Here is an 18,761-nt window from a genome sequence, read left to right as displayed (position 1 = left end):
TCCTGAGACTGTGGCCCCTCATTCTGGACCCCCCCCAGCCAGGGGAAACATCCTCCCTGCATCCAGTCTGTCTAGCCCTGTCAGAATTTTATATGTTTCAATGAGATCCCTGCTCATTCTTCTAAACTCGAGTGAATACAGGCCGAGTCGACCCAATCTCTCCTCATACGACAGTCCTGCCATCCCAGGAATCAGTCTGGTGAACCTTCGCTGCACTCCCTCTGTGGCAAGTATATCCTTTCTTAGGTAAGGAGACCAAAACTGCACACAATACTCCAGGTCTGGCCTCACCAAGACCATGTACTCAAATCCTCTTGCAATGAAGGCCAACATACCATTTGCCTTCCTAACTGCTTGCTGCACCTGCATGTTTGCTTTCAGTGACTGGTGTACAAGGACATCCAGGTCCCTTTGTACATCACCATTTCCCAATCTATCACCATTTAAATAATACGCTGCCTTCCTGTTTTTCCTTCCGAAGTGGATATCTTCACATTTATCCACATTATACTGCATCTTCCCTGTATTTGCCCACTCACTCAACTTGTCTAAATCACCTTGAAGCCTTATTGCATCCTCCTCACAACTCACAATCCCACCTAATTTTGTGTCATCAGCAAATTTGGAAATATTACATTTGGTTCGCTCATCCAAATCATTGATATATATTGTGAATAGCTGGGGCCCAAGCACTGATCCCTGTGGTACCTCACTAGTCACTGCCTGCCACCCTGAAAAAGACCCATTTATTCCTACTCTCTGTTTCCTGTCTGTTAACCAATTTTCAAACCATGCCAGTAGATTACCACCAATCCCAAGTACTTTAATTTTGCTCACTAACCTCTTATGTGGGCATTTATCAAAGGCCTTCTGAAAATCCAAATAAACCAAATCCACTGGTTCTCCCTTATCTATTCTACCAGTTACATCCTCAAAAAACTCCAATGGGTTTGTCAAACATGATTTCCCTTTCATAAATCCATGCTGACTTTGTCTAATCCCGTTGATATTTTCTAAGTGTCCTGTTATCACATCCTTCATAATAGACTCTAGCATTTTCCCTACTACTGATGTTAGGCTAACCGGTCTGCAGTTCCCTGTTTTCTCTCTCCCTCCTTTTTTAAATAGTGGGGTTACATTTGCCACCCTCCAATCTGCAGGAACTGTTCCATAATCTATAGAATTTTGGAAGATGATAACCAATGCATCCACTGTTTCCATGGCTACCTCTTTTAGTACTCTGGGATGCAGATTATCAGGGGATTTATCAGCTTTCAGTCCCATTAATTTCTCCAGCACTATTTTTTTACTAATACTAATTTCCTTTAATTCCTCCTTCTCACAGTCCCTTGGTTCCCTAGCATTTCTGGGAAGTTATTTGTGTCCTCTTCCATGAAGACAGAACCAAAGTATTTGTTTAATTGCTCTGCCATTTCCTTGTTCCCCATTATAAATTCTCCCGTTTCTGACTGTAAGGGACCTACATTTGTCGTCACTAATCTTTTTCTCTTTACATACTTGTAGAAGCTTTTACAGTCCACTTTTATGTTCCTTGCAAGTTTACTCTCATACTCTATTTTTCCCCTCTTAATCAATCTCTTGGTCCTTTTTTTGCTGAATTCTAAACTGCTCCCAATCCTCAGGCTTGCTACTTTTTCTAGCAACTTTATATGACTCCTCTTTGGATCTAATACTATCCTTAATTTCTTTTGTTAGCCATAGTTGGGCCGCTTTTCCTTTTGTGTTTTTGTGCCAGAAAGGAATATATAATTGTTGCAATTCATGCATTCGTTCCTTAAATGTTAGCCATTGCCTATCTACGGTCATGCCTTTTAATGAAGCTCCCAATCTATCATAGACAACTCACTCCTCATACCTTTGTAGTTTCCTTTGTTTAGATTTAGGACCCTAGTTTTGGATTGGACTACTTCACTTTCCATCTTAATGAAGAATTCTATCATGTTATGGTCATTCTTCCCTAAAGGACCCCGCACAACAAGATTATTAATTAACCTCATCTCAATGCACAATACCCAATCTAGGATAGTCTGTTCCCTGGTTGGCTCCTCAATGTACTGTCTAAAAAAATCTCGTACACACTCCAGGAATTCATCCTCCACAGTATTATTGCTAATTTGGTTTGGCCAGTCTATATGTAGATTATGTCACCCATGATTACTATGTTGATTACCCATGTACCCTTGTTACATGCATCTCTGATTTCCTGTTTGATGCCATCCCCTACATTACCACTACTGTTTAGAGGCCTGTAGACAACTCCCATCAATGTTTTCTGCCCCTTGGTGCTTCTTAACTCCACCCAGACTGATTCTACATCTTGATTTTCTGAGCCAATATCCTTTCTCACTATTGCTCTGATTTCATCCTTTACTAACAACGCCACCCCACCTCCTTTTTCTTTTTTGCTGGTCCTTCCTAAATATCGAATACCCTTGGATATTCAGCTCCCAGCCTTGGTCACCCTGCAGCCATGTCTCCGTTTACATCTATTTGCGCTGTTAATTCGTCTATCTTATTACGAATGCTTCGTGCATTCAGATACAGTGCCTTTAGATTTGTCTTTTTAACATTTTTAGACATCTTAACATTTTTTTGTACTATGGCCCTATTTGACTTATTACCATTTTTTCTTACCCGGACCCTATTAGTGCACTTTTTTGTTTGTACGCTATATCCCTTACTGACACAATCTGGTTGTCCTTACCCCAGTTATTTTCCTGCACTGCTTCTTTGTTTTTTCTCTTTAGCATTCTAGATTTCTCTCCACCGGGACCCTCCTCCCCTTTATTTAGTTTAAAGCCCTATCTACCTCCCTAGTTATTCGATTCTCTAGAACTCTGGTCCCAGCATGGTTCAGGTGTAGTCCTGTAGAACATACAGGACAATCGAGAGGGAGGATGCACTCCCATACAGCAGGCTGCCCAATTTTCCATCCATTAATTTAAATTAATCCACTGGGAGAATTGTAGATATTGCTACAGTAACTTTAAACACTTCAGAATCAGGATAGTCACAACAGTGGGTGGGGTTAGTCAGGTAGGAGAGCAGAGGGGCTAGTGTACTTTTCTGTAAATGTTGTTGGGTTGGGTCACTATTTTTGTCATGCCTGAGCAAGTGTCAGTGTGCTTCTACCTTTAATCTTTTATCGGTCTGCCAGTCCCTCTGCAAGGATGTGTTGAGAGGACTTTAATGGGCTTGCAGAAAGGGGGCCCAGACTGTTTGATACATTTCCCAGTTCTAGTCACAGGCAATACAGCATATGCTCTGATTTGCATATACCCCACAGCGATGTTTAATCCATGTGTTTATGGTGGAAGTGGGGAGGGAACTTTGCCATGGTAGGTTAAAGCATCTTCTTGTATTAGCAGTGAGAGTCGTGTTAATCTGCACATATCAGGTACCCTTCGAACTCCTGGAAGGAGATGCACCAGGCAGGAGGGTAAATCAAAAGCTTACGGTCTCTGTGCCTTCCCAGATCGCTGACCAGAATGGTTGGATCTGAGCGCAGGATCAGAAGATGTGAAGAAACATGCCAGTCTGGCTGCATCCCCTCCAGCATTTATCAAACAGGCAGGGGCGTGGTACGTTTGGTGTATGAGTTGAAGTTGGTCCTCCCACATTTTACTGCATCTGGTGATTGTAAAGTTAGTTTGCAAATGTTCTCCTATTGTTTCTCTGGTGTTTGGTAGCTTAAGCCTTGTACCCAAGCTCCATTTAGGCTTGCTGCAGAGTTTGTCAACACGAAGGGCAAGGTGGTGTACAGGGCAGAGATGTTTGAAGTTGAGGAGTTGTATCTCTAGGGGAGGTCACCTCTCAGAGTTTGTGAAACATGGCTGAATCCTGGAAGAAGCACCTGAAATTGGAGGCACCACAAACATTTTGCTGGATCTGATTGAATTTGTCTGTTACTTGCTGGAAAGACAAGATCTTATGGAAGGGTTGGCCAAGTCCAGTGATTTATTATAGAATTACACAGACATTACAACCCAGAATCAGACCGTTTGGCCCAGTGTGTGTTGGTGTTCATACTCCACACGAGCAGTATTGTAATCCCATGTCCCCCTGCCCCCTTCCCATATCCCTTTATCTCCCTTCCCTTCAACCACCTATCTAACCTATTCTTAAGTGTTGACGTAGACTCTGTTTCAATCGCCAACTCTAGTAATGCATTCCATAGCCTCAGAACTATCTGTGCACAAAAGTTCACAGTCTCATGGTTCACAAAATCTTTAACATTTAATCTTATAACTGCATATAGTGATACCACTATTCCTGGCCAGAATGGAGATGATTGGGTAATTCCCTTGTCAACACACCTGGAGACCACATGGCTGTAAGTGACTTGGATTGATTTTATGCACGTAATTTGTATTATGTAACTATCCTCCACTCACTGCATTTTGCTGCAGAAATAACTCTGCTTTTATTGGGAGACTTTGCTGTAGTTTCAGTCATGTGTACTATTTGCTGTAGTTCGTAGAGACTCCTTTTAAATAGTCTCTGCTGGCTGAGTAGATTGTTTGCTGTAGTGCACTGTTTAAATACTCAGTTTACCGAGTAAACAGGCTTTCTTAGCTGTAAAGTAGAAGGCTTGCTGTGAGTCTTGCTATGAATCCCGCTCCGCCTCCAACTCATTATTGTCACCACTGTGTCAGCCACTCACTTTGTAATCTTAAATCTACGTTCCCTTATTCCAAATCTCCTAATCAGTTTGTTTCCATCTACTCTGTCCAATCCCTTCATAATTTTAAACAGCTCTATCAAATCACCTCTTAATCACCTTTGTTCTAATGAAAACAACCCCAATTTTTAAAATCTTTCTTTGTATTTGTATTTCCTCATACCAAGCAGCAACCTAGTGAATCAGCACTGCACCAACTCTATGGCTTCAGCATCCTTTCTACAGATTACAAAACAGCCCAAAACTGCATACAGTACTCAAAATGTGGGCTTACTAAGATTTTACATAGATTCACCCGTTACACCTCGATTTTCATATTCCCTACCTCTTACCATAAAACTCAGCATTCCATTAGCTTTATCTGTTTGTGGTGCTGCTTTTAATGTCTTGTGAACCTGAACCCCCAAATCCCTCTGCTATTCCACATCACCCATTCAAAATATAATTATTACTTGTACCAAAATGATGCCCAATGCCTGGCTCTGGATCCACTAGTGTCAAACACACTTGGGTGTTCTCTGTTGCGCCAGACTGACAAACCTAGTGAGATCTTCAGCAGATAGTTGGCCTTAGCACAATTATGGCGTATTTCCGTTCCTATTCTCTTGTTGGAGTATATGAAGGGAAGGCTAAATATGGGGGTTCACTAGGACACTTCAGCTTCCATGCCATAGTCATAGGTGCTACAGCAAGGCTACGCCCCAGGGCACAATTCCCTTTGGATGGGCAAGTAATAGCGGCAAGTTTCGGCAGGTCAAGTTCTCACCTTGAGCTTGGGAAATTATAGACGTCCGAAGCCTATTCATGGTTGTTTGCCTGACCAGAAGAACTTAGCTACATGCCTGTCAAGGTCACAGAACTATTGGGCTGGAACCCTGAACTACTTCAAACGGTAAAAGAGTCAGGGCAGAACATTCAGCTTTATTGTGCTTACATAACCCAGGAGTGCTATTGGCAGACTGCACCGCCTATTTAGGTCAGCGTACGTGTTTACAATATGTGAGTAGTAATCCTGTAGAAGGTCCAAATGATAGGGGTTACTGTTAAACCCAAGAATTGAAGCTCATCCCTGATCATAATTAGGGGTAGGATTTCCATATATATGCAGGGATGGTCTCTGTGAGACATGTCCTCTGTTTTGGAATAGTTAAGTTTGTAACTTGAGCCAGTCAAAGTCTTTGATGCTTTGTAAAATGACTAGTGAGGTGATGGGGCTGATCGTATAAGTAATATGTAATCAGCATAAGGTGTTATTTTATGTTTGGCCCTTCCAGCCTGCACTCCACCAATAGCTGGTTTTGTCCCAATAGCTGTTGCTAGTGGTTGTAGGGCCAGGGCAAAGAGGAAGGGAAAGAAGGGGCGACTCTATCTGTTCATGCAGTGGAGAGGGAATGTGAAGAAGCTGTGGCCATTGGTGCATGAGGAGCGCAAGTGAAGGATTCTGACCCACTTCCAGAAATTCTCTCAGAAAGCCGTTCTCTCGAACATAGGAAGAAGTCCCACTCTATCCGGCTGAATGCTGTCTTTGCATTAAGAGAGTACCGGAGCACAGTTGTGATGCTATTGCAGTGATGAACCACATTAAATAGATCACTTCTATTGCCCCTCAGTCAGGCTTCTAAACGCATCGGAGATGCTCAACCTGAGCACATTAAATCCTCCATTAATACCACACTCAAGGGTTAGCTCCTCTGCAATACAAGGTATACAGTTCAAAGAACACAGGTACAATAATTGGGTCTTAAAGAACTCTGTGTCAAGGTGAGATTAGCAGTTTTTTCCCCACTGGGAGGAAAATTGGGGAAAGTCAATGCAGGCCATTTCCTTTCACACCTCCAAGCAAACAATCAGACAGCAGCATAAGCAGGGACCTGGAAGCTGGTTGTCTGTCCACGATATTGACTGGGATGGCATGAAAGGGACCAAAAACACATCAAATAACAAAAATTATATATATGCTCAAATGAAAAAAACACTAACCTTTCTTTTTAATTTTGGTAAGTCTGGTGGTTTTGGCAGGACCAATGCTTTTTTCAACAGTCACATCTGGTCTTGGCCCTTCCAACTGTCTCTCTCTATAGTCACAATTGGACACATCTGTATTATTCACAACTTGTACGTTATACTGCAGCCTACTTTTCTCTTTTTTGACAGGAGGATCATAGTCTTGATCTACCATTGTGCCTATGTATTCCACTCCAGAAGTAGCTGTATCCAGTTCCACTCTCTCAACGCTCTGCATCTCTCCATTTGGCCCTACCTAACAATGAGGATCATTGTCATCAACAATAGAAAGGTTAAAATAGGAGAAAAATACAAATGAAACCAAAGCTTTACTGCATATGTCACCAGAGAACCGTATGTGTGTCTGGGAAAAATATACTTCTTCCAGGTTCTGGCTGGCATCGCACACAACTGATCAGCTAATTTGACATCAATATTTACGTTCAAATCTGTAATGTCCAATCGGTCACCATAAAAATAATCCTATGCATGCCAAAAACACCAGCAGGTACATGTTAAAAACTGAAAAGATTCCAATATGAACACAGAGTTTTTCTAGTGAGTACTACTGTTGCGGGTAGTACATTTTTGATTAGTGGGAAGATGCAATAGTTAATTAATAATGCTCAGAATCAGATTTCCCCAAAGTTTGAAGCCTTAGTAGTCAATTTAACATGTAGCCATTAGTGCACTTTAACTTCTAACGGTGTACACAACGCCACAAAATGATTGCAGTGTAGACCCTGAGTAAAAGATTTTAAAAGTAAGTGTTACTAATATTATCCCTTCCTATTTATTTATTTGTTTCTTATTGATTTCTGCTCGCATGGTGTGGTTCTGCAGCTCTGGAATGATTTCCTATTGCGGAGCCTTTTCTCACTATACTGTTTCGTGCGTTTGCACTTTTACTAGTACAGGTCTAGCTGCGAGATCACCTCTCTCTACAGGGTTTGTTTCGGGCAAAATAGATGTTTCCCTTCTGTTGTCCTCAATTCTCTTTGAAATGCTTCTATAACTGGGTGTCTGCTGAGAATGATTACAGGTGGCCACAGGAATCTCAGATGGCCAGTCCATAAATTTCTAACTTGTCCAAATCTCAGTTGCCCAAGTCCTGTCCCACTTACCCATTACCCTGACCCCCAACTCAATTTTAAATCCTCGCCCTCATTTTCAAATCCCTCCACAGCCTCAATACACCCTAGCTCTGCAACACCCCCCAGTCCTGCATTACCTCCAACACTCTTTGGCCTCCAACTCAGAACATTCCCTCCGCCCCAATTTCATTCCAACGGAGGCAGAGCCGTCAGGCGTGTCAGCTGGCCCTCATTTCTGGATTTCCGTCCCTACACTCTTCTCCCTCTCCACTTCTCTTTCCACTTTTAAAAATCTTCTAAAAAAAATCTTTTCCACCAAGCATTCGGTCACTCCTAACCTTTCCATCCATGGCTTGGCATCCGTGTTTGTAAGAATTTTTGTTTGTGAAGTGCTTTAGGACATTTTTTAATGTTAAAGGCACTGCACAGATGCAAGTTTTTTTTGGTGTACAGGGCTCACAGTATGCTGTGAGTTACATTGGTGGGGAGAAAGTGACCAGGCAGGGTGACTTTCTTGGGGACAGGTTTCAGTTTCTCGGAGTATACAGAAAATACTTTAAAATTGGAGAAAACCAATGGATAGCCTTTTGGTAAAAGCATAATCAAAATCTGGGAGCCCTGCAATCCAGGACAAATACAGGAGCAACTTGCATTTATATAGCGCCTGTAACGTAGTATAATGACCCAAGGCGCTTCACAGGAGCAATTATCAAACAAAATCTGACACCGAGCCACATAAGGAGATATTAGGTCAGCTGACTAAAAGCTTGCTGATAGAGGTAGGATTTAAGGAGTGTCTTAAAGAAGAGAGAGGTAAAGAGGTGGAGAGGTTTAGGGAGGGAATTCCAGAGTGTAGGGCCTAGGCAGCTGAAGGCACGGCTGCCAATGGTGGAGCAATGAAAATCGGGGATGTGCAAAAGGCTTTAATTGGAGGAGTGCAGAGATCGCGGAGGGTTGTAGGGCTGGAGGAGGTTACAAAAGTAGGGAGGGGCGAGGCCATGGAGGAATTTGAAAACAAGGATGAGAATTTTTAAATTGAGGCGTTGCCGGACCGGGAGCCAATGTAGGTCAGCGAGCACAGGGGTGATGGGTGAATGAGACTTGGTGCGAGTTAGGATACGGGCAGCAGAGTTTTGGATGAGCTTAAGTTTACGGAGGGTGCAAGGTGGGCGGCCAGCCAGGAGAGCTTTGGATCTGTGATGATGTTGGCTGGAAAAAGATGGCCAGGCTGGAGAAACCAGTGACAAAGTAACTTACCACAATATTTTTAAAATGTAAAATAACTTGAAGCATGGGGCATTGATGTTCCAATGCCTGGGCCACAAGGGCTTGGCCTCATATTTACAAATCCTGCCCAGCAAGTTACCAGACGTGGGTGTGCCAACCAGAGTCGAGGCATTGCCTAACAGCTGATTCACCCTGAGGCTTCTAACTCATCCTATTACAGGATGACTTTGCAAAAGTCTGGGAGCAGGTTGCCTGCCCCCCTCTCTTTCCAAGGATTAATACATACACCTGAGAACAGAGAGCAAATGCAGAATAATTTACCTTCTTCCAAAAGTGTAATAGTTTTAAAAAGCACATTGAATCCTAATGAAATGTTTTCAGTGTTGTCACTAGAATTTCAGTAAAGCATAATGGCAAGTTTTGTTGTTTCCATACCCCCTTGAACTGTGAAGGACTGGAGGTATGGCATTGCTAAACTGCTCCGAGATTGTTGGATCTTTCAATGGGCAACATTCAGCTTGATGTTTTATTCATTAGGGTGACTCCTTTTAAAATTTGTTTGCTGCAGTACTGCTGCATTGTGAGGGTGGAAGGGATTTCACGGCTGCCAGAAAGAGCAGCACACAACTTCCTGCCAACCAATTTAAGCAAGTGTCAAATTGAAACAGTGGTCATACATGGCACACGCAGATGGCAATTAAAGCATGGCTGGGTTCTGCAGAGTTCGAGTCAAGTGTATGCAAAATGCACACTTAACACTCAAGTGATCGGAGGACAGGAAAATCAGCTCGGTAGAGTCATGCAGGGTTAACTCCTAATAGCAATGCTTTGTCTTCACCAGGGCCAACTTTTGAAGTAATGGGAAGGACCAGGCGTCCTGAAATAAAGAAACCTGCAGAATGACCTAATTTCAGCAACAGGGAGCATTGAATCCACTGCCCTTTTATGTGACAACTTTAGTGCTAGTGAGGAAACCGTTTCTGCTTCACACTGATACTAATGCAGAGTAAACCCAGTGTCAGGGCCCGATCACACTGAGGAGTAAATCTGGAGCCAGGGCCTGATCACACTGATGCTAATGTAGAATAAACCCAAAGTCAGGGCCTGATCACACTGTTGCTAATGACAGCCCTAGGTATGAACCCTTGTTAGGTTGACAGCAGGTCCCAGAAGCTTCTCATGAGCAGCATGCTAAGCAGCACATTTCGCCACAAGATCTGAGTATATTGCCATCATCAGACCTTCTCCAGGGGGTCTAATGCCGCTTCTATTAGGAGGCAGGTTAGGGCCAGATTTACACTACTGCCTGAGGTTCTCATGATCTTGCACCCTAACCATGACAGGCATCCTGGAGAAACGGCATGAAAGACTGTTTTTAGCCGTGTACACCACTTCTCCGGGGGATGGGGTTCCGCCGATCTTTTGCTGAAGGTACGTTGTAAAAGTTGTAGTGCAAACACATCCTTTGTAACCATTTGAAATTTAAAAGAAAATCTAGGTTTTTTAAAAAACTAACAATTAATTGGTAAAAGCTCCTTTGCAGTAAGTTTCTAACTCCATACCTTAAAAACTTGCACTCCTTCAGGGAGTGGAAGGGTATGCATGATCTCTCCCTCAACGTCCAGGGCCTGCCTCAGCCCACTGGGAATCATTTCAATCCCTTGTTGATGCATTGCCATCAAGTTAACCTCAGTCAGGCTGGGCTGGGTGTGCTCGTCCATATTCACCACCTGCAACGTGATGATGTGCATTTTGTCAGAGCCTCCTCGCTCTACAGAATATTCCATGATGTCTTCCTCTGACTTTGTTAAAAATAAAGTTGTTTCATGGGGTAAAATTTCACTTTCCATCATGGTTTCTAATCTGCCGATTTCACCACTTCTCTCGTGTTTCTTTTATATTCTGTCAACCTCATCGCCCTTTTCTCTTAGTGTATTTTGACATTAGTAAATGTTTCCAATTCCGAGGCCTCATCTGACATGGTTGCCTGTTTGAAAAGAAGTGAATTTCTGAAAGTGTTTGAATATCTACTTTAACCCAATGGAATTTTAATGTGACTACACTTCAAAAGTACTTAATTGGCTATAAAGCACTTTGGGGATGTCCTGAGGTCATGAAAGTCATTATATAAATGCAGCTCTTTCTTTCTTTACAAGTCATATTTTCTTCCTTTATCAGGATTTTCACACCAGATTTGCATTCCCGCTAACAGAATGCAGTGCAAAAATCACAATATGGAGCTGGTGAATCCAAAACAGCATTGAATGTGCTGCTTTCCCTAACGTGGTGCCCCTGCAGTGGGTAATACGATGCCAGTCTTAAAGATACCTAGAGCCCTGTACGTCCGGATTTTCCTACATAATAGTCACAGCATTAACAGGGAGGGTTATTACAATATCTTGAACTCTGCACTTTAGGAATTTTCAAACGTACATTTTAAAAGCTGTGGTGGGGAAGGGATTTTAACTCAGAGCACGTCAAGAGTTAATTTCACACACACCAACGGCAGCAAGAGGCTGTTGCTGATTTTAACTGCCGGGCCTTATTTAAATGCCAACGGTCCACTTCCTGCCCAGAACAGAATGGGCAGGAAAAAGGCAGAGTGGCTGCTAGGATCCCAATTTGCATTCATTCATGAGGTTCCCGTCTGCTTCAGGCGACCGCCTCCAGGTTAAAATCGCAGGCGGCGGGAAAGGGGCAAGCTCCTGAGCGGGGATCGGGGGGAATTCTGCCGGGTGGGTAGGATTTAAAATGACCCCCACGGGTTTGACAGGGTTTTGTGATGATCCTCTACCTGCAGTCCTGCATGTACCAGGATCTCTGCTGGTACTAGCTCAGCTGTACATAGATGGAGGTGTCTCAATTAAATTATTTTGGGCATGGGTTACGCCACCCCTTCCCCCACTCCAAATTGCACCCCAACTCTTGAAATGCAATTGCATTATGTAAATTTGTGGGTTTGACAAAGTCTTGTGCCGCATTGCCTACAATCAGCGCCCAGTTTAGGAGGAAGGCCATTACTTACCTGCTATAATAAGATTACTTTACACAACTTCACACATTGAGTTCAGATTGCAATAAAGTTGTTATGGTTAGGACATGGCTGGTGGGGCTGATACTCCTGGGCAACGTGATTACTATAATCATGGGCTGTCTCCCTCAGAGGGCCCGGGGAGTGAGCACAGTGGAGGCCCGTAGGGGGCGAGGGTGGGTGGGTGGGTGGGTAGGCTTGCCGCCTCGAAGGGAGAGAGGCCTGGAGGGGGCTGGCTTGTTGCCGCTCCACCTTCTGCTCCCGTCGAGCAAGAACCTACACTCCGGCAGCCCAGGACCGACGCGGGATTCGGCGACGGCAGCGGCAGCTATCCCTGGCCCTGCTCCGGCGGCGCCCCCCGCGCACGCGCCCTGGACGCTTCCCTCGCTGCCCAACAGGCGGGAAAAGAGCCGCTCGCGCCCAAGCAGCAAAATGGCGCGCTGCTGCTGTGCGCAGGCGCGGCCCGTTGCTAAGGTGTTGAGGAGAAGCCCAGGAGAGGAACTAACTAAAAACTAGAATGAATCAAATTGTGAGTAATACCAAACAAATAGCAAGTGACAAAGCCATTGGCCGCATAATATTACATTTAATTATTTTTAATGCACAGGATAAGGGAAATAATGGAAGAAATTCCCAGGCAGTAGCATTTATGGCCTGTAATATTACAATTTGTGGGAGTAAATGTGTTTGAATGACATGGGTTAAGGGATCCCATTGAGAGAATACTGCACAGCCCTCAACATGAGGGAGAAAGGAATAGTAGGATATGCTGATAGGGTTACATAAGAACATAAAAAAATAGGAGCAGGAGTGGGCCATACGGACCCTAGAGCCTGCTCCACCATTCAATAAGATCATGGCTGATCTTCTACCTCAACTCCACTTTCCCGCCCGATCTCCATATCCCTTGATTCCCTTACTGTCCAAAAATCTATCGATCTCAATCTTGAATATACTCAACGACTGAATATCCACAGCCCTCAGGGGTAGAGAATTCCAAAGATTCACAATCCTGAGTGGAGAAATTCCTCCTCATCTCAGTTCTAAATGACCAACCCATTATCCTGAGATTATCTCCCCTACTTCTAGACTGGAAGGAGGCTCGTGTGGAGCATAAATACCGGCACAGACCAGTTGGGCCGAATGGCCTGTTTCTGTACTGTAAATTCTATATAGGAGTGACAATCATTCTTTTTGGTTTAAGAATGCTAATATTTCCCTGATGTTCATACTTGTGCATTATGATGTCACCTCCCATTGATTCATATATGGAAAGATAAATTAGGGATTTTAGACATAAGAGCATTGAATATAAAAGCAAGGAAGTGATGTCCACATAGTCACAAGACATTGGCTAGGCCATGGTTGGTTTTCTGCATACAGTGTTGGCCACCCCATTATATGGAGATTAAAACCATAGGAAGGTTACAGCAAAAATTCACTCAGGATTATCACTAGAAGAATGAAGAGGAAGTTAGAGATGCAGCCCACAACTGATCCTTCAGCATCAAGCAACAACCACCTCTCGCAACACTGACCCTCAGTTGGCACCTAGAAGAAGCACTAGAATAGGTCATAGAAAAGAAAGGCGAAACAGGATGATAAGAAGCAGGGTATTATATTGAAAATGAATTCAGTAATTGTAATAAAATAGATGTTGATATTTGCATTCTCTCTCCTGCTTGGTTAACTCATGAGGTCTGGTTCGGATGAAGTGGCATTTTTTTTAGTGAGACATAGAGACAGGTATTTCAGTATAATTCAGACTGACACTTTAGTGCAGTACTGAGGGAGTGCTGCACTGTCGGAAGTGGCGTCTTGCGGATGAGAGGTTAAACCAAGGCCCTGTCTGCCCTCTCAAGTGAATGTAAAAGATCCAACGGCACTATTTGAAGAAGAGCAAGGGAGTTCTCCCAGTTTCCTGGCCAGTATTTATCCCCCAACCAACATTACTAAAAAAGATTATCTGGTTATTTGTCTCATTGCTGTTTGTGGGACTTTACTGTGCACAAATTAGCTGCCATATTTTCCTACATTACAACAGTGACTACACTTCAACAACACTTCATTGGCTGTGAAGTGCCTTGGGACGTCCTGAGGTTGTGAAAGGTGCTATATAAATGCAAGTTCTTTCTTTATGGCACACAGCTCTATCTTTAAATGAGTTTGCTATCTGTGTCACTCATGCTGATCATAAACACCAGAATCCCAGTGTTAATAGGTCTGTATGTGTAGGTGATTTAAACTTTTAAATATGAACATAATGGTGTGGTTAGGAGTCAAAGCTGTATTTTGGTCAGAAAGTGGAGGCTAAGCACATCCCTTTTGGAGGGAAATTTAGTGGTTGAGTCATTGCAGGCTACCTTCTGCACTTATTAGTGGCCAGCTGAAGAATGGCATTGGGTATGCCTGGGGAGGACATTTAGTACCTGTTGACCTTGTCAGCCAGTGATTGGTGGTGAACACAGGAAGAGGAGAACAGAATAAAATAAATTAATCAAGCATTGTTGCCATTTCAAGCTGAAAAGAGCACAGAGTAATTTTCATTGTTGACACATGATATTGGGGATTTTTTGCTACTTGAATGATTCTGTCCATATTTGCCTATTCTGATTTGATTGCCACTTATCTTTCAGACAATTAGTTAGCCATTCAGTGGAAGGAAGTGGCATTAGTAGAGAGCAACATCACTTTTGATGACATTGGTCAAGTCATTGATCAAGGTTATCTACAAGAAGAGATAAAAAAAAGACACTGACAATGTAGGGGGTGGTCGTGTGTGTCAGCTTCACCTCTGACTTCTGAGCGGTCCGAATCGCTCCCACTCCCTGGGTTCTAGACCTTGGACTTATTTGGGGGTTGTGACAAAGTGCAGCAGACAACTGATTTTGGTGCAAGAAACTTTGACCTTTATTCAAGAGAGGAAATACAACACAACAATCTTAACACGCTAATAAAATGGGGAACACTTCAGTACACGCGAGGGAAATTACAATAGAAAGATACCTCACCCCTCCCAATCTAGGTTGGACTCTAAAGGACCAGGGATAATGCTCACCAAACAAAACCTTGACAGTAATTCACCCAGAGGTAAGTCAGAAATAGATCGTAGAGTGGAAACTTTGCGGATCTTCGGTTTTCTCCCGAGTTGGTTTTCTTTGGTCGCGGTGGCTCAATATTACCCGGTTGGTTGGTGGTAATATTCGGTTGGTTGTTTCGTAAGGCCCTTGTTGCCGCGAGGTGTCTGACGGTCACTGGGACTGTTGCTCTGGTTTCTTCTTGTGTGTCGGCGTGCTTCTAGAGCTGCTGACCTTCCCTGTCGAACTGCTTTCCTTGTTGTCTGCTGGAAACTGCTCTTCTTTCCAGACACAGGCAGAACCAAGACAAGCAGCCCACCAGAGCCAGCAAGCCAGAGAGAGAGAGAGAGAGAGCTTTTGCCTTGTGGATGTCTCTCTTAATATGGTCTGTTTAAACAGTTCTTACAAAGTTCTTTGATGGCCTTTTGATGGTCCCAATCATATTGCAAATTGCTTCTCCCAATGTGTCATTGTTTTAATTCTGATTTAGAGCTTGTCACATAAGGCTTCCTTTTGTATCCAACGTCCTAGGTGTTGAAGGTTTTGCTTTAAACAAAGGCATGGCCCCACCATGTCTGGAAAAAGTTGCCTCTTACAATGGGAGTGATTGTCGACCCCCTGCGGTCAGTTTTGCATTAAAACAGAGACGTGTATGAAGCTCCACGGTGTGTGTTGTTGATTTCGTCTGGTGACCTCTCACCTATCCTTCCATCTTAGGATTTTAGTCAGGGTCCAAAGTTTTTCCATACTCAGGGAAAAGGTGAATTTCTTTAGGGTTTTTCTCTGAGTTTATTGGGGGATCTGTGAATTTTGAGAATCTTGCAACAACTACAAATCTATTATTCGTGCTGGCTGTGTCAATGCTCATAGAAATCATGGAGAAACGGATTGGGGCCCAGCATGCCTCTTTGTGGGAACCCTATGCAAGCCCTATGAAAAGAAGACAAGCTTCGATTAGCAGGATCCAGCATTTGTGTAATCTGAGGAAGTACAGTACCTAGATCAGCAGCTTACCAGGCATGCCACAAGAAGCTATCGTCTTACTGAGCCCAGAAAGCCATGCTGTATGCAGAAAATTAGCTATTGCTTTAACTTTAGACCCTCAAGAGGATCATTTTATTTCGGTCCATAAAACTGAAGGCATCACAGGGTGACAGATTTTCTATGAAGCTACGTTGGTAACCAGAAAGCAAGATCTAATGATTGAGACCTTTCAACTGCTTTTCATGATTTGCATGAGCTTTGACACAATAATATTTATGTAGTTATCAGGGTCGTCTTTATCTCATCAGAATTGTACTGAATAGTATGGGAATTAGGTGGTGTAGCAATAATTACTGGGAGTAATGATATACTCCAGTAACACTGTAATTTGCACAAAATTTCCAATATCATTACCCAGCACAGAAGAATCTAATAACAAGTAATTTGAAACAATACTGAAACCAGCCACAAGGTGGTGGCAAGGTTCTGTTTTCCTGTTGCATGCTGCGACTGCTTATGGAATATGTGTACAACACATAAAATACCCCTCTTAATAAAATCCAATAAAATACCAACTGTGTTTTATAGATACAGAAAATACTGGCAATACGTAGCAGGTCTGTCAGCATCTGAAAAGAGAAAAGGTGGGTTAACCTTTTGGATGTAGATCATTCATCAGAACTGATGAATTACATACTTGAAAAGGAAAAAAATTGCATGGCCATGAGGAAACAGCGGGGGTGTGGGACTAATTGGATAGCTTTTTCAAAGATCTGGCACAGGCAGGATGGGCCGAATAGCCTCCACTGTGCTGTAAGATTCTATGATTCTAACTGGAAAACAAGTGAGCCCCTTTACAGAACGGAACAAAATGAAGGGGCGGGGCACCAACAGGTAACTACCAAGAGTTAAGTATGCTACTAATATCACAAAGAAAAAGTTAATGGGTTTAACACCATGTGAGTAGTTTTTTTTTAACAAGCTGGAAAGAGGCAAAAGTACTGGATGATGCATCAAAATCATTTCAGGCAGTCAAAAAGAATTGGAAAAACCAAAAGAGGGGAAGTGCTTTGTGCTCTTGTTCTGGTCTGCAGAATTTAATTGACTACGCTAACCATTTCTACCTGCCCCTTACCATTACATGACCCTTTTCTGACTTTTCCAAGCCCTTCTCGGACTTCTCTCCCTCCTTTTCTGGCAGTAAACTTTCCACAGGTAGCTTACTTGCCTGCAGATACCCACAACTACTTGGGGCTTCTTACCAACCCCCTTCCTGGAAATACTTCAACCCCATTTCTCAGTTTCTACATCTCAATCATATCTGCTCTGATGAGACTACTTTCCATACCAGAGCTCTGAAATGTCCAGTTGCAGGGGCAGTCTGTAAACACCATGTATTGTTCTATATGTATAAATGCGTAGGCTTCGAGGAGCTCCTGAACATTTACCTGAGGAAGGAGGAAGCCTCCGAAAGCTTGTAGATTTCAAATAAAAATTGTTGGACTATAACTTGGTGTTGTAAAATTGTTTACAATTGTCAACCCCAGTCCATCACCGGCATCTCCACATCATGTCCTTTTTCCTTAGCCAAGGTTTTCCTCGATGTGGAGATGCCGGTGATGGACTGGGGTGGACAAATGTAAGTAATCTTACAACACCAGGTTATAGTCCAACAGTTTTATTTGAAAATCACAAGCTTTCGGAGCTTACCTCCTTCGTCAGGTGAGTGAGTGAAGGGTTCTAAAATCGCATAGCATATATTAGGCTGGGAGACGATCACAGCAATCAAAGGTGTCGTTGGTGTTCAGACAGGTTAGCCACGGAAAACATTACATCCCAATATACTGAATACACAATGGGTCAGATTACAAGGACAGAGAGAGAAAAAGACCCGAAAGGCAGAGAGAGAGAGAGAATGTCCAGTTGTATTAAAAACAGATAACTTTTTTTTCCACTGGTGGGGTTATGTGTAGCGTGACATGAACCCAAGATCCCAGTTGAGGCCGTCCTCATGGGTGCGGAACTTGGCTATCAATTTCTGCTCGACGATTTTGCGTTGTTGTGTGTCTCGAAGGCCGCCTTGGAGAACGCTTACCCGAAGATCGGTGGCTGAATGTCCTTGACTGTTGAAGTGTTCTCCGACTGGGAGAGAACCCTCCTGTCTGGCGATTGTTGCGCGGTGTCTGTTCATCCGTTGTCGCAGTGTCTGCGTGGTCTCGCCAATGTACTATGCTCCGGGGCATCCTTTCCTGCAACGTATGAGGTAGACAACGTTGGCCAAGTCACAGGAGTATGAACCTATGAACCATGTACCTGGTGGGTGGTGTCCTCTCGTGTGATGGTGGTATCTGTGTCGATGATCTGGCATGTCTTGCAGAGGTTGCCGTGGCAGGGTTGTGTGGTGTCGTGGACGCTGTTCTCCTGAAAGCTGGGTAATTTGCTGCGAACGATGGTCTGTTTGAGGTTGGGTGGCTGTTTGGGTGGCTCTTTCTCTCTCTGTCCTTGTAACCTGACCCATTGTATATTCAGTATACTGGGATGTAATGTTTTCCGTGGCTAACCTGTCTGAACACCAATGACACCTTTGATTACTGTGATCGTCTCCCAGCCTAATATATGCTATGTGATTTTAGAACCCTTCA

At 43.4% G+C, this 18,761-nt stretch overlaps 1 protein-coding gene across 1 annotated transcript in view; it reads right to left on the bottom strand.

The window, feature by feature from the left end:
- The window catches only part of LOC137335357 (transcriptional repressor CTCF-like), a 49,927-nt gene extending 39,047 nt beyond the window's left edge, over positions 1–10,880 (bottom strand). Inside the window, exons 1-2 of the mRNA XM_068000689.1 lie at positions 10,590–10,880; positions 6,683–6,962 (exon numbers count right to left, since the gene is read on the bottom strand). Of these exons, the coding sequence (XP_067856790.1) occupies positions 6,683–6,962; positions 10,590–10,880 (571 nt within the window). The remainder of the gene's footprint in view (positions 1–6,682; positions 6,963–10,589) is intronic.
- Between the last annotated feature and the right edge of the window lie 7,881 nt (positions 10,881–18,761).

The sequence above is a fragment of the Heptranchias perlo genome, chromosome 19, assembly GCF_035084215.1.
Source record: "Heptranchias perlo isolate sHepPer1 chromosome 19, sHepPer1.hap1, whole genome shotgun sequence".
NCBI lineage: Eukaryota > Metazoa > Chordata > Chondrichthyes > Hexanchiformes > Hexanchidae > Heptranchias > Heptranchias perlo.
This window is presented reverse-complemented; position numbering and strand designations above follow the sequence as displayed.